Consider the following 18,164-nt stretch of genomic DNA (forward strand, 5'->3'; position numbering starts at 1 on the left):
CGGAGCCCTCCCGCCGGCCCTTGCCAGGATCCATTGTGTCCCATGGCCTTTGGACCAACGGAGACGAGGTGGACCTACGGCGACGCCGGCGAGAGATAGGAACCCTACCTTTTGTTTTGGAGAAGGAGGAGGACTCAGAACCAGGTTGTAATTTGTCATATCCACATAACAACGAAACTATCGTTTCTTCTTATAATATAGGAGTACTGTACATGTCACTTTATATATTACAAAAAGTACTATTAATTTATTGGAAAAATGGAGGTGCTGCAACGCGCACCATCGTGATCGAGTATTTATTGATGACCCTTTGACAACCAGATGCAACAAGCACTATCTGAATATAGATCATTTGCGAAAGCAAGACATAGGTCTAGCAGCCGTGGTTGCATGTGGTGGACATGATGGACGGCGCGGCGAACGGGCCGTCGAGCATCCCGCGGGCCATGAGCTTGTACGCCGCCTCCGTCATGTGCAGGCCGTCGAAATTCACGTGCTTGGACGGGTCCACGCACGGAACCGCCGCCGACCCAGAAATGAAGACGGGGTAGCACGCCTCCAGCACCGTTTCCTTGTCGAACCCTGCATCCACAGCACGAAAATAATACAGTAAATCAAAGCCGTTCTGGACATGATGTGTTGCCATGGTAGGATTCTTGCTAGCGCTTGCCGTTTTGGGTGGGCGCTGTGATGAGGCCGAGGACGTTGTCGTAGGAGTTGACGTAGGTGATGGACACGCCGGGGTGGTCACGGCGGAGCTCCTCAAGCTTGGTTTCCAGCATGTGGTTGTGGGCGAGGATGAGGTCGTTGACCCCCCGGAGGCAGCCCGTGGCAGGGTCGCGGTCGTCGCCGGGGAAGAGGGAGAGGTACAGCGGGGTGCACCCCAGCGGGAAGATGCCCGGCACATACATGGTCTTGGCGCCTAGCTCGATCAGAGCCTCGATGGACAGAACGATGGAGCTGATGACCTGGGGCACGAGGGGCCTGACCCATTCCAGGGTCTTGTTCTGCAAGAAGGGGTGGTTGTAGTCGTTGAGGCCGATCTCCCCCACCAGGAACAGCGAGCTCGACATCACCTCCTTCCTCTCTGCATGGCCGTGATGCGGTGATGATATGGTAGGAGATAGTGTATGGTCAGCGCGTTTGCGTAGCCATGGCGCCATCCGTGCACTTAATTGCTCTGGTTTTGCTCTATTTATGTGGTACACGTTACCTTGGTCCGTGGAGGCGAGCATGGCGAGCACTTTCTTGAACAAGTCGATCTGGACGCCGAGGGAGTAAGGGGGGATCGGGCTCGGGGTAAGCAGGTCCACCCTGAGGTTCTTTTCCAGGAAGAAATCCTGGCTCAGCGCCGTGGCGGCCGCAACCGCAAAATTGGTGCCGTACCGGAATTCCTCCGCCGGCGACTTCCCGGCCGCCCCCTTCAGGTACGCCGGCCAGTACTGGAACCCCAGCCTCTCCACTGCACGAAACAATTGTCATGCATCATGCATGTAAGTACTAAGCAGATGTCGACGTGTCGTCCATACACTTACCGATGAAGTCGATGATGAGGCGGCCGTCGGACCATCGGCCGGTAGGGCGGCCGAAGAAGGTCTCGCCGTATGGCAGCGCTAGGACCGGCCCTGACGCGTTCGAGTAGTGGATGATGTAGTTGCCGGTGTCGGTCAGAGAGTCGCCGAAGCTGAATAGACGCTTGTAGCAGCTGCTCCGGTTCGCCGGCGCAGGCGACGAGGACGCTGTCGTGGACAGGGACAGCGCAAGAAGCGCGGCTATGACAAGCTGCAGAGGCGGAGTCGACGCCACCGCCATTGTGGTGGATGTGGATAGAAAGTAATGGTTTCGACCTCGAGCTAGACTCAATCAGTTCTGCCCTGCTGCCCGGCCAGACTTCCGCTGGAAGGCTATTTGTAATGTCCTACGTAGTGCCTGGCCAACTTCCGTTAGCCACATGTATTTCATCACGATGAGAGCTCTAACATTTTGAAATCGTCCGTACCCATCGGCCGGATACGACGAGTTCGATCGATCGGTGTTGTCAAAGTTCTGTGTTGCTTGCAAAACGGAGCTCGTGGAAAAAAGAGAGGGATACCCTTAGCCTCTGCATCGAGTGACGCACACATTTTTTATTAAATATTTAAGTTCAACATCCAATAACAATAAATTTCAACAAAAGCTATCACACATGGCTGCTGCCCCAAAGGTAAATTAGGAAAATAAAATAAAATCATGGAGACATGAGTCTCATGCATCACAATTCTTATTAGTAGGCCGCCAACCAAATTGATTGAATAAATTCCGAACGACCATCTTTCATCGGCTTTATCAAAGATGACGCCCGATCCTCATCCTTGTGTAGTAACAATCACGTATGGATCCAGCTGATGGCCTTGAAGATAACCTATAAAAAAACCTTCAGTTCTATTAAAAATACAATCATTACGAATGTTCCAAATGACACAAAGTAAAGTGCAAATTCCCATACGAATCAGACACTTCAACTTCGGATGCACCCCACTAACCAATTTTCGAACATATTCTTACTATTCGTGGGCGGTGGTAGATTAAAAGCTATATGTACATATCACTATATATAATAGCTTGGCAAGTGGACAGCGAAGGAATAGATGTTGAATCGACTCCTCATCACTACAAAAGCAATACTTAGTATATCCTTGTCAATTTTTTTCCAGATTATGTTTTTTCAGGATGACCTTGCGATCAAAATCATTAATTAGTGAGTGGTGTGTGAATAATTAAATTGGAATTAATCGATCAATCGCCGAGCGTGCAATTGACTTGTACAATGCGATCCATGTATGGGATTGATCGAAGGCATCTTGTTCGTGCGCTAGGATTAACTAGAGATGACCCGCGTGTTGCTGTGGAAATCGATTACAATGATTTCAATGTGATTTGGTTGTATGCAATATTAGTATTTACATTAACAATATGAGAATAAAAACTAAAATAAATAATTGCATAGTTCACTAGTAGAAAACAGGGCTTTGGTTCGGGCATGGCAAACCCATTAGTCCCGGTCCAGTCACAAATCAGGACAATGGGGGTATTCGTCCCGGTTCGTGAGCCCAGGGGGCCGGCCGGGGCCTCGTGGGCATTGGTCTCGGTTCGTATGGACCCATTTGTCCCGGTTCTAGGCACGAACAGGGACCAATGGGCCTCACTCCTGGCCCACAACCATTGGTCCCGGTTCTTGGCTTGAACGGGGACAGAAGGCTGGGCTTTAGTCCCGGTTCCTGCCACGAACCGGGACAAATGAGTTGCCTATATATACCCCATCGCCGCAGCAGAGCACTCCACAGTGTTGTTTTTTCTGACCGGCGAGGAGAGGGCATTTGGGCGCTCTAGCTCACCTCCTATGCACATGAGGTGTTTGATGAAATGCCCGAGCCGCACTAGTTAAGCTTTCTCATCCCAAAACTCGACCTCCAAACTCCATTTTCCCCGAGATTTGCATAGGTTTAGCGGTCCGTCACGTCCCGTCCCCGTCTTCACCGCTGTCGATCGCCCGCGCCGATCTCGTCGCCGGCACCACCGTGGTGAGCCTCTTGTTCTTATCTTCTTTCTGAAAGACAAAATAATTCTTACTTTAAATAGATATTTGTCTAATTTCCTAAATTTTATTATTGCTTGTTATTATATAGTGCGATGGTTTTGGTATATATTATTGCACTAAATAACAACAAGCAATAATAAATTCAGATGTGGTATATATTATTTTTTATAACTATTTGGTTCATTTATTTTTTATGACAATTATGCCGACCAATGTGACATAGATTTTATTTATGTAGGAGGTAGTTGAACCGGAAATTCCAACCGACCCTATTGTCGAGAGGTTAAATTTAGTTGAAGAAGAAAACGATTACTTAAAAGAAAAAATAAAAAAATTGAGGAGGAGAAGATGATATTGGAGTTGCATGTTGTGGATGTCGTGGATGATCACAAGATCAAGATGGATGCAATGCGGTTGAAGATTAGAAACATTAGAAAATATGCCATTCATACTGAGGCTTGGTATCATTATGCCGTTGGATCAATTTTTACCTTGGTTGTGATTATGATCGCATTTGTTGCATTGAAAGGTTTTACATAGTTTCAATGTATGGTTTAAGTAGATGCTCGGGAGAGCTATATGTTGTTCAATGAGAACTATGTATGTAATTTGTTTTTAATGTAACCCTCTCTACTTTCTTGCACATGCTATGTGGATGAAATGATGATATCATGCCAACTTTCAACCTTTTCATAGTTCATTTGAAATGCTTTTCAATTTTGGGGTCTTATAGTTCAAAATAATCAGTAAATGCATGAAAAATAACAAATGAAGTCAGAAAGGTTTGAAAACTGATGATGTGGCTTTCAATGGTGCATTTTGAACATAGAAAAACTATGAAGTTCAAATAAGTTAAAAATGAAATCCCTTTGTAACAGACGAGTTTCCGTATGAAACCCTGATACTTCGAAAGAGATTGACCGTTGTGTACACGAAGTGCATCCAGTTTTTGTCGTAACCCTCTCTACTTTTTTGCACATGCTATGTGGATGAAATGATGATACCATGCCAACTTTCAACCTTTTCAGAGTTCATTTGAAATGCTTTTCAATTTCAGGGTCTTATAGCTCAAACTAATCAGTAAATGCACGAAAAATAACAAATGAAGTCAGAAAGGGTTGAAAATTGATGATGTGGCTTTGAATGGTGCATTTTGAACACAGAAAAACTATGGAGTTTAAATAAGTTAAAAAAATGAAATCCCTTTGTAACAGACGAGTTTCCCTATGAAACCCAGATACTTCAAAAGAGATTGTCTGTTTTGTAGATGAAGTGCATCAAGTTTTTGCCGTAACCCTCTCTACTTTCTTGCACATGCTTTGTGGATGAAATGATGATACCATGCCAACTTTCAACATTTTCAGAGTTCATTTGAAATGCTTTTTAATTTTAGGGTCTTATAGCTCAAAATAATCAGTAAATACATGAAAAATAACAAATGAAGTCAAAAAGTGTTGAAAATTGATGACGTGGCTTTGAATGGTGCATTTTGAACACAGAAAAACTATGAAGTTCAAATAAGTTAAAAAATGAAAAATTATGAAGTGCAAAAATAAAATAATAAAAATAAGTAAAAACAAAACTATAATATTCTTTAATAGCAAAAATAAAATTAACTAAAAACTTTTATAAAACTCTAATAAACTTTAATATTCTTTAATAGCAAAAAGGAAATTAACAAAATAAAATAAATAAAAAATTAATAAAAAAATAAGTAGAAACAAAATTAAATAAAATAAACTTTAATAAAATAAATAAGTAGAAACAAAATAAACTTTAATAAAGTAAATTAAATAAACTTTAATAAATAAGTAGAAACAAAATAAATTTAAATTCAATACAATAAATAAGTAGAAACAAAATAAAATAAACTTGAATAAAATAAAGAAGTGGAAATAAAATAAACTTTATAAAGTAAAATAAATAAACTTTAATAAAATAAATAAAAATAGCAACAATACGTTTTTTGTTGTAAGTAGAAGCAAAATAAAATAAATAAAGCAACAAAAAAGGTGCCAACTACTGGGCCACCACGGCCTGAATACGACTGGAAACCCTACCATGGGCCAGGATTCAGGCCCGCAGAAGGTCCAGTAGGCCCATCAGGCATATCAGTGACAATTAGGCCCGTAAGCCTGCAATCGAGAGGAGCTCGAGAGGGGTGCGGTAGTGGGGCTTCGGGCATCTCCAGCCGCGCCCCCAGGAAGGCCTCCCCAGACGATTTTTTCGCGCCGGCGCCAAAAAAACGGCACAGTCGCGCCCCCAGGAGCCCGATTTTCGCCGGCCTGGGCCGAAAACAGCGTCGGCGGACCTAGGCCGAACCCGGCGCGCTCGGGGGCGCCCGGGGGCGCCGGGGCGAACTATTTTGGCGCGAAACAGCCGCGGGCCCGCCGCGTCTGCGACACGGCGCCTCGTCTTCCCCCAACGGCCTCGGTTCCCGCGGGAAATCAATGCCAAGGCTGCCGCCGGTCAGCCTTGCCATTGATTCCTCACGGGCGACGCGTCACGGGACGGCGCGCCGACGCCTCCCCTCCCTCGCACGCGTACACACGGGTGCGGCGCGCTATATAGCCGGTGGCATGTACTCGCCTGTGCCCACACCAGCCCCGCCCCTCGCCGCCGCCCAGCTCCTCCCTCTCCCTACCTCTCCCGAGCGCCGCTGCCCAGCCCTTTCCTCTATCTCTCTACCTCTCCCGAGCCCGTCTCCATGGCGGAACGCTACCCCGGAGACGAGGCGGCGGCCAACGGCTTCGGCCGCCGTTCGCTCCGCGAACAGCAGTCCTGGCTCCTGTTCCAGGCGAATATCCCGGCGCCGCCGGACATGCGCGCCGGGCTGACGGGGTGGAGGCTCAGCGCCGGGGGAGTGCCCATTCCCCTGTTGCCCGACGCCGTGGCGAAGCCGAAGTACTTCGCCGAGGAAGTCGAGGTCGTGCGCGCCTCCCTCACCGACGCCCAACTCTCCCTCCCCCAGTACGCCGCCGACAACCACGCGGCTTGGGCGACGTATTTCGAGCACCGCCAGCAGCAGCGCTTGGCGTCCATCAATGGCGCGCCGGTGGTTGGCGGCCGACAGAACAGCGAGGGGCGCCACCTGTGGTGGGGCGTCCCCGGCCGCACACTCGAGGGCGTGCTGACGTACCTCGAGGGCGGCAACGACCCGCCGTTGGTGTACCCGGCGAGGGCGGCCGCCCCGGCGCAGCACCTACGCGTCAGGCCATGGGCGGCAAGGAGGTTCGGGTCCTCCTCCTCTTCTTACTCCCCCCGATCTTCATCGCACTCCTCCGGCTCTCTGGCCCTGCTCGGCGTCAAGGCCGAGCCCGCGGCGGAGACGCCGCTCGGCCGGCGCACTCGCAGCGCCGGCATCGTTATCAACGAGGGCGGCCGGCGCGCCTACTCGTCAGCTCCTCCTCCGTGCTTCGTCAAGCCAAAGACGGAGCCGGGGCTCGCGCCGGTGAAGACGGAGCCGGGGCTCGCGCCGGTGAAGAAGGAGCTGGCCGCGCCGGTGACGACGGAGCTCGAAGACGACGACGACGCGGCCCTGAAATGGGCACGCAGGGACTCCATAACGATGGAGAAGGAGCGCCTGGAGAAGGCGAAGGAGCGCCAGCGCGCCGCCCTGCTTCGCTTCATGGAGCGTCGACGCGGCCGCGACGAAGGCGGAGTCGTCGTCATCTGCGACAGCGACAACGACGACGATGATGTGCCGCCACCAGTCCGCCATGGCGACGCTGGGCAGGGGTCCAGCAGGGGCGTCCGCGTTAAGGAGGAGAAGGCCGACGACGACGATTGGTGGCGACGGCGGCGACTTCAGCCAGTTTTTCCTTTAGATTAGTTTATGTATATGTGTTATGTAATGCAAATCCGCGAACTTCGCCGAAATGTGCCGAAATTTATCGTGTTTGGCCGAAATTTATCGTGTTTGGCCGAATTTTATCGTGTTTAAGCCGAACTTCGCCGAACTTCTTTTATTTTAAAACGTGCCTGGGGGCGGCCCTGGGGCCGGCGGCTGGGGACCAACTCGCCCCCAGGCCCAATTTTTGCGCCGGCTCACCCCAGGCGGCGATTTTAGTCGCCCCCTGGGGGGGCAACGGCTGGAGATGCCCTTATAAACCACTACGCGCCCCTCTCAACTAGCGAGGTGGGACTAAAGTTTTGGCCACGGGCAGCACGAGCCTTTGGTTCTGGTTGATGGCACCAACCGGGACCAAAAGGCAGTTGCTTCCCGCCCTTTGGGCTGCTGAAAAGAGACATTTGGTCCCGGTTGGTGGCACGAATCGGGACCAAAGGGGAGTATTGGTCTCGGTTAGTGCTACGAACCGGGATGAAATGTGTGACTATATAAGCCAACACTTAGAAAATTTGCTCAACTGCTCCCATTCTCCCCCGACGCCGCCAGGCCGCTCCTCTTGTCGCCGTCGCCGACGCCGCACCCTGCCCCGACGCCGCCCGACGCCCGTCCTCCGCCCCGACGCCGCCTGACGCCACCCGGCGCCGCCCAACTTTGCCGCCGCCGACGCCCTCGACGCCAACTGCCCCGACGCCGGCCGCCGTGCCCTGCCACCCCCTATGAGCACACCTGTAGCTCCCCGCGCCCTTGTGTGCGCCCGCCCCGACGCCGGCGCCGCTCCTCGCGCACGTGCGCTCCTGCCCTGCCCCGCCGGCGCCGCAGCCGCCATGCCCCTCTGTCCGGCCGGCCACTATCTTTCCTTTATATTTTTTTGTTATATATATATGCTATTTTTTAGATGTTCTTATATGCTGTTTTCAGATGTTTTTAGTTGTTCATTAAAGAAATTTAGATGTCAAAAATGTTTTTATGTTGATATATAGAAAGTTTTTATAAAAATTTATATATGTATGTATGTTCTCTGTGTATATATGTTCATATATGCAAAAGTTAGATTTTTAGAAAAGTTTTATCTATATATGTTCTCTGATTTAGTACATTAATTTTAGGTTAGTTTCATTTTTAGAAAAAAATTATATATTTAGGAAGAAGGAAGAGAAGGAAGAAGGAAGAAGAAGAAAAAGTTTTATATATGCAAAAGTTACATTTTTAGAAAAGTTTTATATATCTAGCTAGGAAAGGAAGAAGAAGAAAAAGAATGAGAGGAAAAAGGAAAATAAGAAGAGGAAGAAAGGGGAAGAAGAGGAGAGGAAGAGGAGATGAAGAAGAGGAGAAATAAATAAGAAGAGGAAAAATAAGAAAAAGAAGAGGAGAAGAAGAAAGGAATAGAGGAGAAGAAGAGAAAATAGAATGAGAAGAAGAAAGGATATACCCTGTCCCGATAACTTCGTTTAGTTTTAGGATTATTTTAGTTTATGTTTAGTTTAGGAAGAAGGAAAAGAAAAGGGAGAAGAAGAGGAGAGGAAGAAGAGGATAAATAAATAAGAAGAGGAAAAAAGGAAAAAAAGAGGAGAAGAAGAAAGGAATAGAGGAGAAGAAGAAAAAAAATAAGATATTTTTTTCTTCTTCTCCTCTATTCCTTTCTTCTTCTCCTCTTTTTCTTTTTCTTTTTTTCTTCGATCTTCTCTTCTTTTTATTTCTTACCCCCCGGCCCTCTCGCTCGACCAAAACTCTCGAGGACACCCAAACCCTAGAAAAAATGATGTCGGTCTCCTACCCCCTCCCGCCGCGCCCCTACCCGACAAACTCTTTCGAGGCCACCCAAATTTACCAAGTTAAAAGAGTGTTCTCGTCGAGGCCACCCCAAACCCTTGAAGCGTTGCCGAAGCCACCCCAAACCCTTGAAGAGTTGTCGAGGCCACCCCAAACCCTAGAGAAGCGTCGAGGCCACTAATATGATTTTCTTATTGTGATTAGCTAGCTAGTTCCACGTTTGCCATTAATATATCCATCTGTCATGTTTGAATAATAATTGCCATGCTGTAAATATTTGCAGAAACTACAGAGCACCCCCGAGACGAAGCAACATAAGCGGTGTTGGGGGACATAATCGCATCCGGAAGTGATGCCATCATAACCGATGGTATGGAAGGACATGGTGAAGAATCAGGCTACGGTGATCGAACAATGGAGAAGGAAGGACATGATTGTGATGGCTCTGGTTACCGAATGCCGGTGGAAGAAGGACACCTTGATGACGACTCCGGTGACCGAACAGAGTCCGGCTAGGTATATATACTCCCTCCGGTCCTTTTTACTCTGCATATTAGAATTCTCTGAAGTCAAACTTCATAAAGTTTGACCGTATTTATATGAAAAAATATCAACATCTGCCATGCTAAAGTTATATAATATGAAACTTTAAGTCATGACACATCTAGTGGTATTGATTTCAGATTGTGAATGTTGACACTTTTTTCTACAAAGCCGGTCAAACTTTACGAGGCTTGACTTCAGTCAAATCTTATATGCGAACTAAAAAGGACCGGAGGGAGTATTAATTAAGCATGTGCTGATTATAGCTAATTGATGCATTAATTGTTTTGGTATGTACACATGTTAATTAATAACTCTCCTCTTTCTTCTTTTTTCTATCCCTCCGGATCGAGCACAACTTCGGTAAAGAAATGAGGCCCGAAGAAAAAGTTGCGCTCGGATGAAAGGTTTGAGATCACAGCAATCATGCGTGATGGCCGACCGATTGAACCCATCCGGACAAAGGAAGCATTTGCTGCTCAATGCGGGGTTGTTGTTAGGGACAAGATCTCGATCAACATCCACCAATGGTATAAGTCAGCTAAAGATGACCCTGAGGTGTCTTATGTCAACGATATGCAGAAAGATGATCTTTGGACCGCGCTGAAGAAAAATTCACCCTACCGCCAGAGGAGGATTCAGAGAAGCCAGTTCTAGAGCAATTGATCAAGTCTCATGCTCTTAGGAAGATGGCAAAACTATTCAGGAGGTGGAATAATGAGCTGAAAACAACGTTTGTCGACAAAGAAGAGACACTAGAATTCATCGGCCGGTATGAGAAGATAAAAGATCAGTGGGACGACTTTGTGGCCCACAAGACATTGGACAAGAGTAAGGAGATGTCAGTGACAAACAAGAAAAATGATGTGAAGAAGAAGCTTCACCATCACACGGGGTCAGGTGGCTACCTCAAAGCCCGGCCGTTGTGGGCCAAGGCTGAGAATGACCTGCAAGATAAAGGGGTCGAACTAGAGACATTGAACTGGCCAAACCGTTGCCGGACTTGGTTCTTCGGGGTTGGCGGAACCTTGGACCCTGTATCAGGGAAGTGCCGTTGGACAAACGAGTAACTGCGAATACCCGTCATGAAGCTTCGGCAGTATATCGATGCAGCGCAGCAAGGGACGTTCGTTCCAGACAGAGAGAACGACGAGCTCACAATGGCCCTCGGGAATCCTGAGCACCCTGGACGAACACGAGGCACGCCAGGCTCCGTTTCATGGAAGGTTGGGTTTCCGGACGCAGGTGGTTACAAATGCCAGGAGATGGGGAAGAAAGTGGAGCAGATCCAAATTCAGGCGCTGCACGCAAGAGTATAAGCGATGGAGCAACGAGAAGCAGATCGCAGCAAGCGACCTGCCGAAGATTCCCCCGAAGCTACCCCGCCATCTCAGCGGAGAAGCAACGTGGCTTCCACCGAGCTGCAGCAGCTGGAGCTTGTCTTCACGGCTCCTGCTAGCTACCCCGTGGACTTAATCATGGAGTCTCAAAATTTCCACCTTATGACGCAATGGAAGAAATTTAAAGTCAAGGCGGCTGTTGGCTCTATTGCACCTCCTGAACCTGGCGCAACTTTTCACTGCTAGCCGATTCCAGAAGGATATGCTAGGGTGATGGTGGATGAAATAATGGACGGATTTGAGGACCTCGATCTTAACCACCCTACGGGTGAAGGGGAGACTCAACTGGGTTCTTGTCTGTTGACTCCATGCCTATGGCGGAAGGAGCTCATCAACCTTCCGAACTGGACACCTCCGCCTCCTCCTCCTCCGGCGGCGAGTCAGGGCACTCCGCGTCCTCCTCCTCCGGCGAGTCAGGGCACTCCGCCTCCTCCTCTGCTTCCTTCTCCGGCGAGTGATCAGGGCACTCAGCCTCCTTCTCCGGCGCGTGGCGCCACTCTGCCTCCTTCTCCGCCTATGTCGGCGCGCCCGAGCAGCCAGCCTCCTTCTTCGGTGCGTGGCGGCACTCCGCCTCGTCAGCAAGGACGGAAGAGACCCGCCGCCGCTCCGGCTGCTCCGGCGCGTCGTAGTCCTCCTCCTCCGCCTCGTAAGCAAGGAAAGAAGACAGCCATAGCCGCTCCGTCTGCTCCGGCGTCTAGCAGTACAACCAGAGGCGGGAGGCAATACAGAATCGGTCCTTCTCTGAAGACTCCAGAGAAGTTACCATATGAGAGGACCCTGGAGGAAAATGAGAAGATCATGCGAGACAAAGTGACGAACTTCTTTGAAGGGGTGAAAGCAAAGAAACATCCACCTCCGGAGGAGAAGATAGATCCGGTGAAAGCGAAGCGCACTGTGGAAGCCCTGAAGAAACCACCAAAGTCTCAGCCGAAAGGCAACTATGAGCGCATTATTGAAAGGTCATTTACCGAAGTGGAGCGGTCGGGAAGTACTGTCAGTGATCAAAGGTTAGCGGAACGACGAGCTGGGAAAAAATTGCCCAGCTCGGCGAACAAGTGAACCAATCATGCCCACCGCTCAAGGTGTCTAGTGATATCGTCGCTAATGATTCAAGGATGGTGCCCGGTTATAACAATCTTGGAGATTACCTGCCCGACGATGTACATTATGAATTCTTGGAGGTGGATGAACACAGATACGAGTACGGGAAGCCTCTCGTCAAAGATGAAAGATCTCTAACAACGATGATGCGAAGATTCCATGATTGGTACATAAAAACCTGTAGAGAGTCTGGAGGGAGGAATATTTTGACGCTGAGAGTTAAAGAGGAGCATGACCTCATTGGAACTGATCTGTTGAATGTTCCATTTAAGGAGTTCTTCCAGTTTTCCAATCAGAAGGCCCTCGATAAATTAACGGTCACTTGCTACTGTCTGTAAGTACTACTTCTGTCATTAAGTCTCTATATATAGGTCAGCTCTTTCATTGCATGTATTTATAATTATCCTCACTATATTATGCAAATTGAAGATCACCAAGTTGAAGAAAAGACAAATCGGTGATATTGGGTTCATTAACCCAAATATCATAGATGCATATTCGGTTGAAAGTCGCGAAAATTATACCGAGGCCAACTTGCTACGATCGTTGGTATTAAATCAAAACAAAGCTATAATACTCTTTCCTTACAACTTCAAGTGAGTGTTACTTTCTTCTGCATATTCGGTTTCCCTTATTAGTCGAGGTTATAGTAATGTAATTGATGAGTTATGCATGCGTGCGCAGGTTCCACTATATTCTCCTAGATATTAAGCTTGAGCAGGGACTAGTAACCGTCTTAGACTTGAGACGAAAAGATCCTCAGGAGTATGCGGACATGACTCAAATGCTCGAGAAGTAAATTAAATCGATCATTATCGCACCATATCGACAACTTTGTTCACTTCTTGATATCAAGTAATTGTTTTCTTTGTCTGGCGGGGTTTGGAAAAAATTCACCTCAAAAGCTCCGGGACTGCCGAAGAAGCTGCAATTTAAACACCCGAAAGTAAGTACTACTAGCATGTTCCCCGCATCTCCTAGTGATTCAAGTGCTAGTTTCATCAATACCATTTAGCATGCTTGCTTATTAGTTTGGTTGACCTCTATTTCTTGTAAAGTGGTTGTGGTAGGAAGCCGGGAATAATTACTGTGGATACTACATTTGCGAGTCCATCCGCCACACGACCTGTGAGCGGGGTTACACTAAAAAATAATATGAAGTGCGTAAGCAATACTATTCAAAATTTTATTTTATTACCATCATTTGTGTTGAGTTTCATTCATTCATATGTATGTATTGGCCCCCTTCTTCAAATTAGATGTTTTGGATGCGAGATGAACTCCTAGCACCAGATCGCATGCGAGCAATTCAAGAGGAATTGGCGGCATTCTTTCTTGACCACATGATCGATAAAGACGGAGAATACCATGTGGACCCTGAGTTGATATATAATTAGGGGATTATATTGTAAGAGATCTTATATTGTATATATGTAGCCAGTAGCGTCGGATAGATATACGGAAACTTGTTGTTCGACCAATCTCTCGGAGAAGGAGAGGCCGATATCACTTCTCTCTGTATGCATATGTTCATGACGATCTTCTGTTTCCTTCATTTTTGCTTACTAGCTAGCGTGTAGAGTCCTCTCTATACGTACAGTATATAGCGTCGACCAAGCACGGAGATAAGAGAGGACACTTCTCTCTATTAATTAGCTAACTAACACAATATATGAAACACCTAAATTAACCCCCCAAAACCCACCCCTTAAAAAAAACAAAAACCTCAGGTCCTGCGACCTGCTGACGCGTGGATGCCTATTGGTCCCGGTTGGTGCCACCAACCGGGACCAAAGGGCCTCCTGCCTGGGCTCGCCTCACTGGCCACGTGGAGGCCCATCTGTCCCGGTTCGTGCAAGAAGCGGGACTAAAGGTGTAGGGCTTTAGTAACGACCCTTTAGTCCCGTTTCAGCAACCGGGACAAATGGCCCTTACGAACCGGGTCAAATGGCCCTTTTTCTACTAATGGTTATAAAATATTTATTGGATATGAGTAGCATGCATGGTGCATTTTAAAGGTGGATCCTTTTCATGCATGTTCGCATGGTGAGTTGATATAGTTGTACTAAAATTGTGTTATTCCATGCATGACAGCATGCCGAGTTGGCAAAGTTGCATGTTGAGAGAATTAGAATTAGTGAGAATCAACTATTTAGTTATATATAGGATGGGGGACAATGCGCATGAAGATTCTAATGATATTTGGCAAATTTTGGGATGAATCATGCATATTTCACATTTTAGCAAGAAAATGTAAACAAATCTTAAAATGTTCAAGAATGAGAAATTTGGCATATTTAGCATGCGTGACATTGATGAAAATATCTGACATGAGGCCCAAGCTTAAATAATGGTGTAGATTTCAATATAAGAGGTCTGCAATGAACAGTTCGATCAAATTGAACACTTGTGTAGATTTCAAGATTTGATTTTTTTTAACATATAGTTAATTGCCACGTTACATATGTATCATTGCGTTGCAAGGCTTTTATCTCTAGAAGTTGTTAGGAAGAATTCTTTTACCTTTCTATCTCTTCTAAAAAGGGACCATATTGCTAAAAATTGTCTCTGGCGCTATGTCGAGGACAATGCACGCAAACGAAAAGTTGCAGCTGCCGTAGACACATCATACGGGGTAGACACAAGTTGGTACATGGACTTTGTTTCCATGGATCACATCACTGGCAAGATCGAGAAAATCACTATGCATGAAAGATACCACGGTTAACAATAAGTTCACAACGCAGATGGTGCAGGTATGAGGATAGATCACGTTGATCATTCAATTATTAAAATCCCTCGTCGTGAAATTCATCTAAACAATGTCCTACATGTTCCTAGTACCTCCAAAAATCTTCTTTCAGTCCACGCGTATTGCCCTTAACAATCATGTGTTTCTAGAATTTCACCTGTTTTTCATTTTGATCAAGGATCAGGTCATGTAGAAAATCATTTATCACGGCAAATGTGTGGATGGACTCTATCCATTGATTCCCAAGTTTAGGAGGTTCAATAAACAAGTCCTCGCTGTCATCAAACTGTTATTGGATAGATGGCATCATCGCCTTGCTTGCTGCCGCATCCATGCCACTAAAATTTTGGGATGAAGCTTTCCTTACTGCCGTGCATCTCACTAATATCTTGCCTAGTCGTGTCTTGAGAAAAGAGCAAGCCAACGCGAGTAGGTATAATATGTGCATACTTACTTTTCTCACAAATTTAATTAAGTCTATACTTTTATTCGGTTGGTTGCACTTAACCTTCGTTCCCCGCGTTAGTTGAATATCAGTTAGTTCTAACTCCCATTCTGAGTCTTGCAAGTGAAACTTTGATGTTAAGCATTGTCTTAATTTTTTTGAAATTGGGAAGAAATATTTTTTTAAAGAAACTTGGGGGGGGGGGGTCATAATTTGAAGAGAACTAGCACTTAATACACTCAACTCCATAAGACTTAATTTGATTGACTTGATAGTACCTACTAATAGAGTTGCCTAGAGGAATGTAAATTTGAGGTGATCGAGATTATGCCAAAAAATAGTTTAGCAATGCATGGTATATAGCTTTATGAGTGTTCATGGCATGTCACTATATGTTGCTTGATGTCATCACCCCGCTCGAGTTTATGCTGACGACTCCATTGGCCAATGAACGATCTGCCAGAGTTTTCGCTTGGATCTCAGCTATGAGTTGGTTAATGTTCGCAATGGCAACACTTGAGCGAATATTATTCGGCTTTCTCTTGAGAGTGTGTGTATGCGGTAATACCGAATATTGATCGATGCGCTTGAAAGAGACAATCTTTGGTCCATAGTATTCAACTTAAGCCATAGCGAAAACCCTCAATATGCATGTATCATCTGTTTGGCATAATCCCATCACCAAAGATAGAAGTTCTAACGGATAATAATTGAAGGAAGTACTTGAGAGACATGATTAATTGGTACTAGTGTGTGTTAATGACATACTTTAGTACTATGTTTTCTTCTACCAAAACCCCTAGCTCATGTTTATGTTTTGAAAAAGAGCCAAGATGCAAAAATCCAGTCTTGTGAGAGAATATCTTTTCGCTTGCTACACCTATTTATCTATCAAGGTTTATTTTGTGAGCTAGAACTAGTGCTATGAAACTATTTGTGGCTAGGCAGCAAGTTTAAGTGCAACAATTCAAATGAAAGTATTCTCTTAATTAATATTGCAGGATTTGTGAGAATGGATATACTACACCTTCACAAGCCGGTAAACCATTTTACTCATTTGTCAATCTTCCTTTCGTTCTTCTTACTTCTTGGTTGCTTGAGGATGGGCAAGACTTAAGCTTGGGGAAGTTGATGGCTTGATATTTGGTTGCTTTTACAGGGGTATTTGATGGGGTTTTCAAAAGATTTTCGTCAATTCTCATATTTTTCTAACGCTAATCTTTCAAGAAAGAAGAAAATTTTGTTTTCTTAGTGATGTGCGTAATTATATGATGTTGGAAGGAAACCAATCAAGATCCCAACAAATGAAGTTAAATGGCGCAACTTCCCTTTTGGGAGCATATTCATCAAAGGCACCAGATCAAAAGACGGTGTCTAGTACGAGTGTGCCCGCTCGTACCACACGGCGCCACCTCCCCTTGGACTATACAAGTAACTGTTGTGAAGGGGAGGCAGAGGGATACCGGGAGGAGCTGTCGCCACAACCACTAGAATAAAAGAAGGGATCTGGAGAAAGAAGACTCGCGAAGATCCATTGCGTCTCCTCTGCTACAACCCCACTTCATTCGATGCAAACATCACCATAGAGAGAGATATTCCAAGTTGTAAGATTAAGGTTTGTAACTCTATTTGTATTCACTTTGAGTTCAAGACTTGTTTAATCATTCATCTTATTGCGGATCTTTGTCATATTCCAGAGTTGAGTTTCTTTTGTTTGATCTTCGAGTTATTAGGTTATTTTCCTCTCAGGCGTGAGAAATCCCCCATATGCATGGGAGATGTAGGGGATTGGTGAGATTCATTTTTTGTCTATTGTGTATGTCATCATTTGGGATAATAGTTAATGAGTGATCAATAAGTTGTTTATTTGGTGAGTGCAATGTGTGTTGTCCAATTTAAGGATTCGGGCAATATGATCCAAAGACCTACATAGGTAACAGATATTGTTTCACAAATCTGTGACCTCCAGGTGTCAGGTCTTGGTATCTACGAGGAGCGAAGACAATGTGAGGATAACGGAGATCCACCGCACTTAATGTGTTGGACCAGCCTTATGCCCTTAATTGCAGAGACAACCATGCTATGACAACGTTGACGCAAAACAATAAAAGAGAACAATGTCAACATGGAGGAGTTCGACCACTAAAGAGTGAACCGCCTACAAAACAAACAACATATTCATTACAACTACAATACAAGGTAACTGATATTACTGTCGCACTGGTAATGTACACCATGGTCGAAGTTTCTTCGTGCCTAACCTCTCCATTACATACAACAAAATGTATATTTTCAGTCAAGTGCGGCGTTTCGGTGCCCAGGCTCATCTGCACCCGGACAAGAAAAAAATCAAAACAAATACTAGAAAAATTCAACAAATTTCAATTTTTTGTGTAGTAGATAATTTGATGCGTGAGGTTCGCTCCAATTTTCAGATCATTTGAACATCTGAGTAACTCTCAACAAAAAAGACAAATCAGGTCAGAATAGTGCTTGAACAGTAAACTTTTTTACAGACCCCGAATTTGTCTTTTTTGACGAGAGCTGTTCGGATGTCTAAATGATTTGAAAATTGGAGCGAACCTCACACATCAAATTATCTACCACACACAAAAAATTGAATTTTTTTGATTTTTTTAGTATTTGTTTTGATTTTTTCGTTAGCGCGGATACAAATGAGCTTGGGCTCAGAAATGAATTATCCCTTCTGGTCACTATACTTATGT

General features: G+C 45.8%; 1 protein-coding gene across 2 annotated transcripts; it reads right to left on the reverse strand.

The window, feature by feature from the left end:
- Nucleotides 1–182: 182 nt before the first annotated feature.
- On the reverse strand, nucleotides 183–1,861 carry LOC119271662 (sinapine esterase-like). 2 transcript variants are annotated; one of them, XM_037553401.1, is made up of 4 exons: nucleotides 1,536–1,861; nucleotides 1,214–1,462; nucleotides 671–1,087; nucleotides 183–582 (listed from the first exon to the last, which is right to left on the reverse strand). In XM_037553401.1, exons 1-4 carry the CDS (start codon nucleotides 1,810–1,812, stop codon nucleotides 374–376), a joined length of 1,152 nt encoding a protein of 383 aa, XP_037409298.1. In that variant the 5' UTR covers nucleotides 1,813–1,861; the 3' UTR covers nucleotides 183–373. The 2 variants fall into 2 exon arrangements, with proteins under 2 accessions (XP_037409298.1, XP_037409299.1); XM_037553402.1 differs by lacking the exon at nucleotides 183–582 and having other exon boundaries at nucleotides 660–1,087.
- Nucleotides 1,862–18,164: the final 16,303 nt, after the last annotated feature.

This window comes from Triticum dicoccoides, chromosome 3A (assembly GCF_002162155.2).
Source record: "Triticum dicoccoides isolate Atlit2015 ecotype Zavitan chromosome 3A, WEW_v2.0, whole genome shotgun sequence".
In the NCBI taxonomy this organism is placed as follows: Eukaryota; Viridiplantae; Streptophyta; class Magnoliopsida; order Poales; family Poaceae; genus Triticum; species Triticum dicoccoides.

Bases quoted from the DNA above. Each gene is read 5' to 3' on its own strand.
- LOC119271662 (XM_037553401.1), bottom strand. From the start codon at position 1,812: ATGGCGGTGGCGTCGACTCCGCCTCTGCAGCTTGTCATAGCCGCGCTT. The intron at 1,463-1,535 runs GTAAGTGTATGG...TGTTTCGTGCAG, and splicing joins CCTCATCATCGACTTCATCG to TGGAGAGGCTGGGGTTCCAG. The intron at 1,088-1,213 runs GTAACGTGTACC...ACGGCCATGCAG, and splicing joins GCTCGCCTCCACGGACCAAG to AGAGGAAGGAGGTGATGTCG.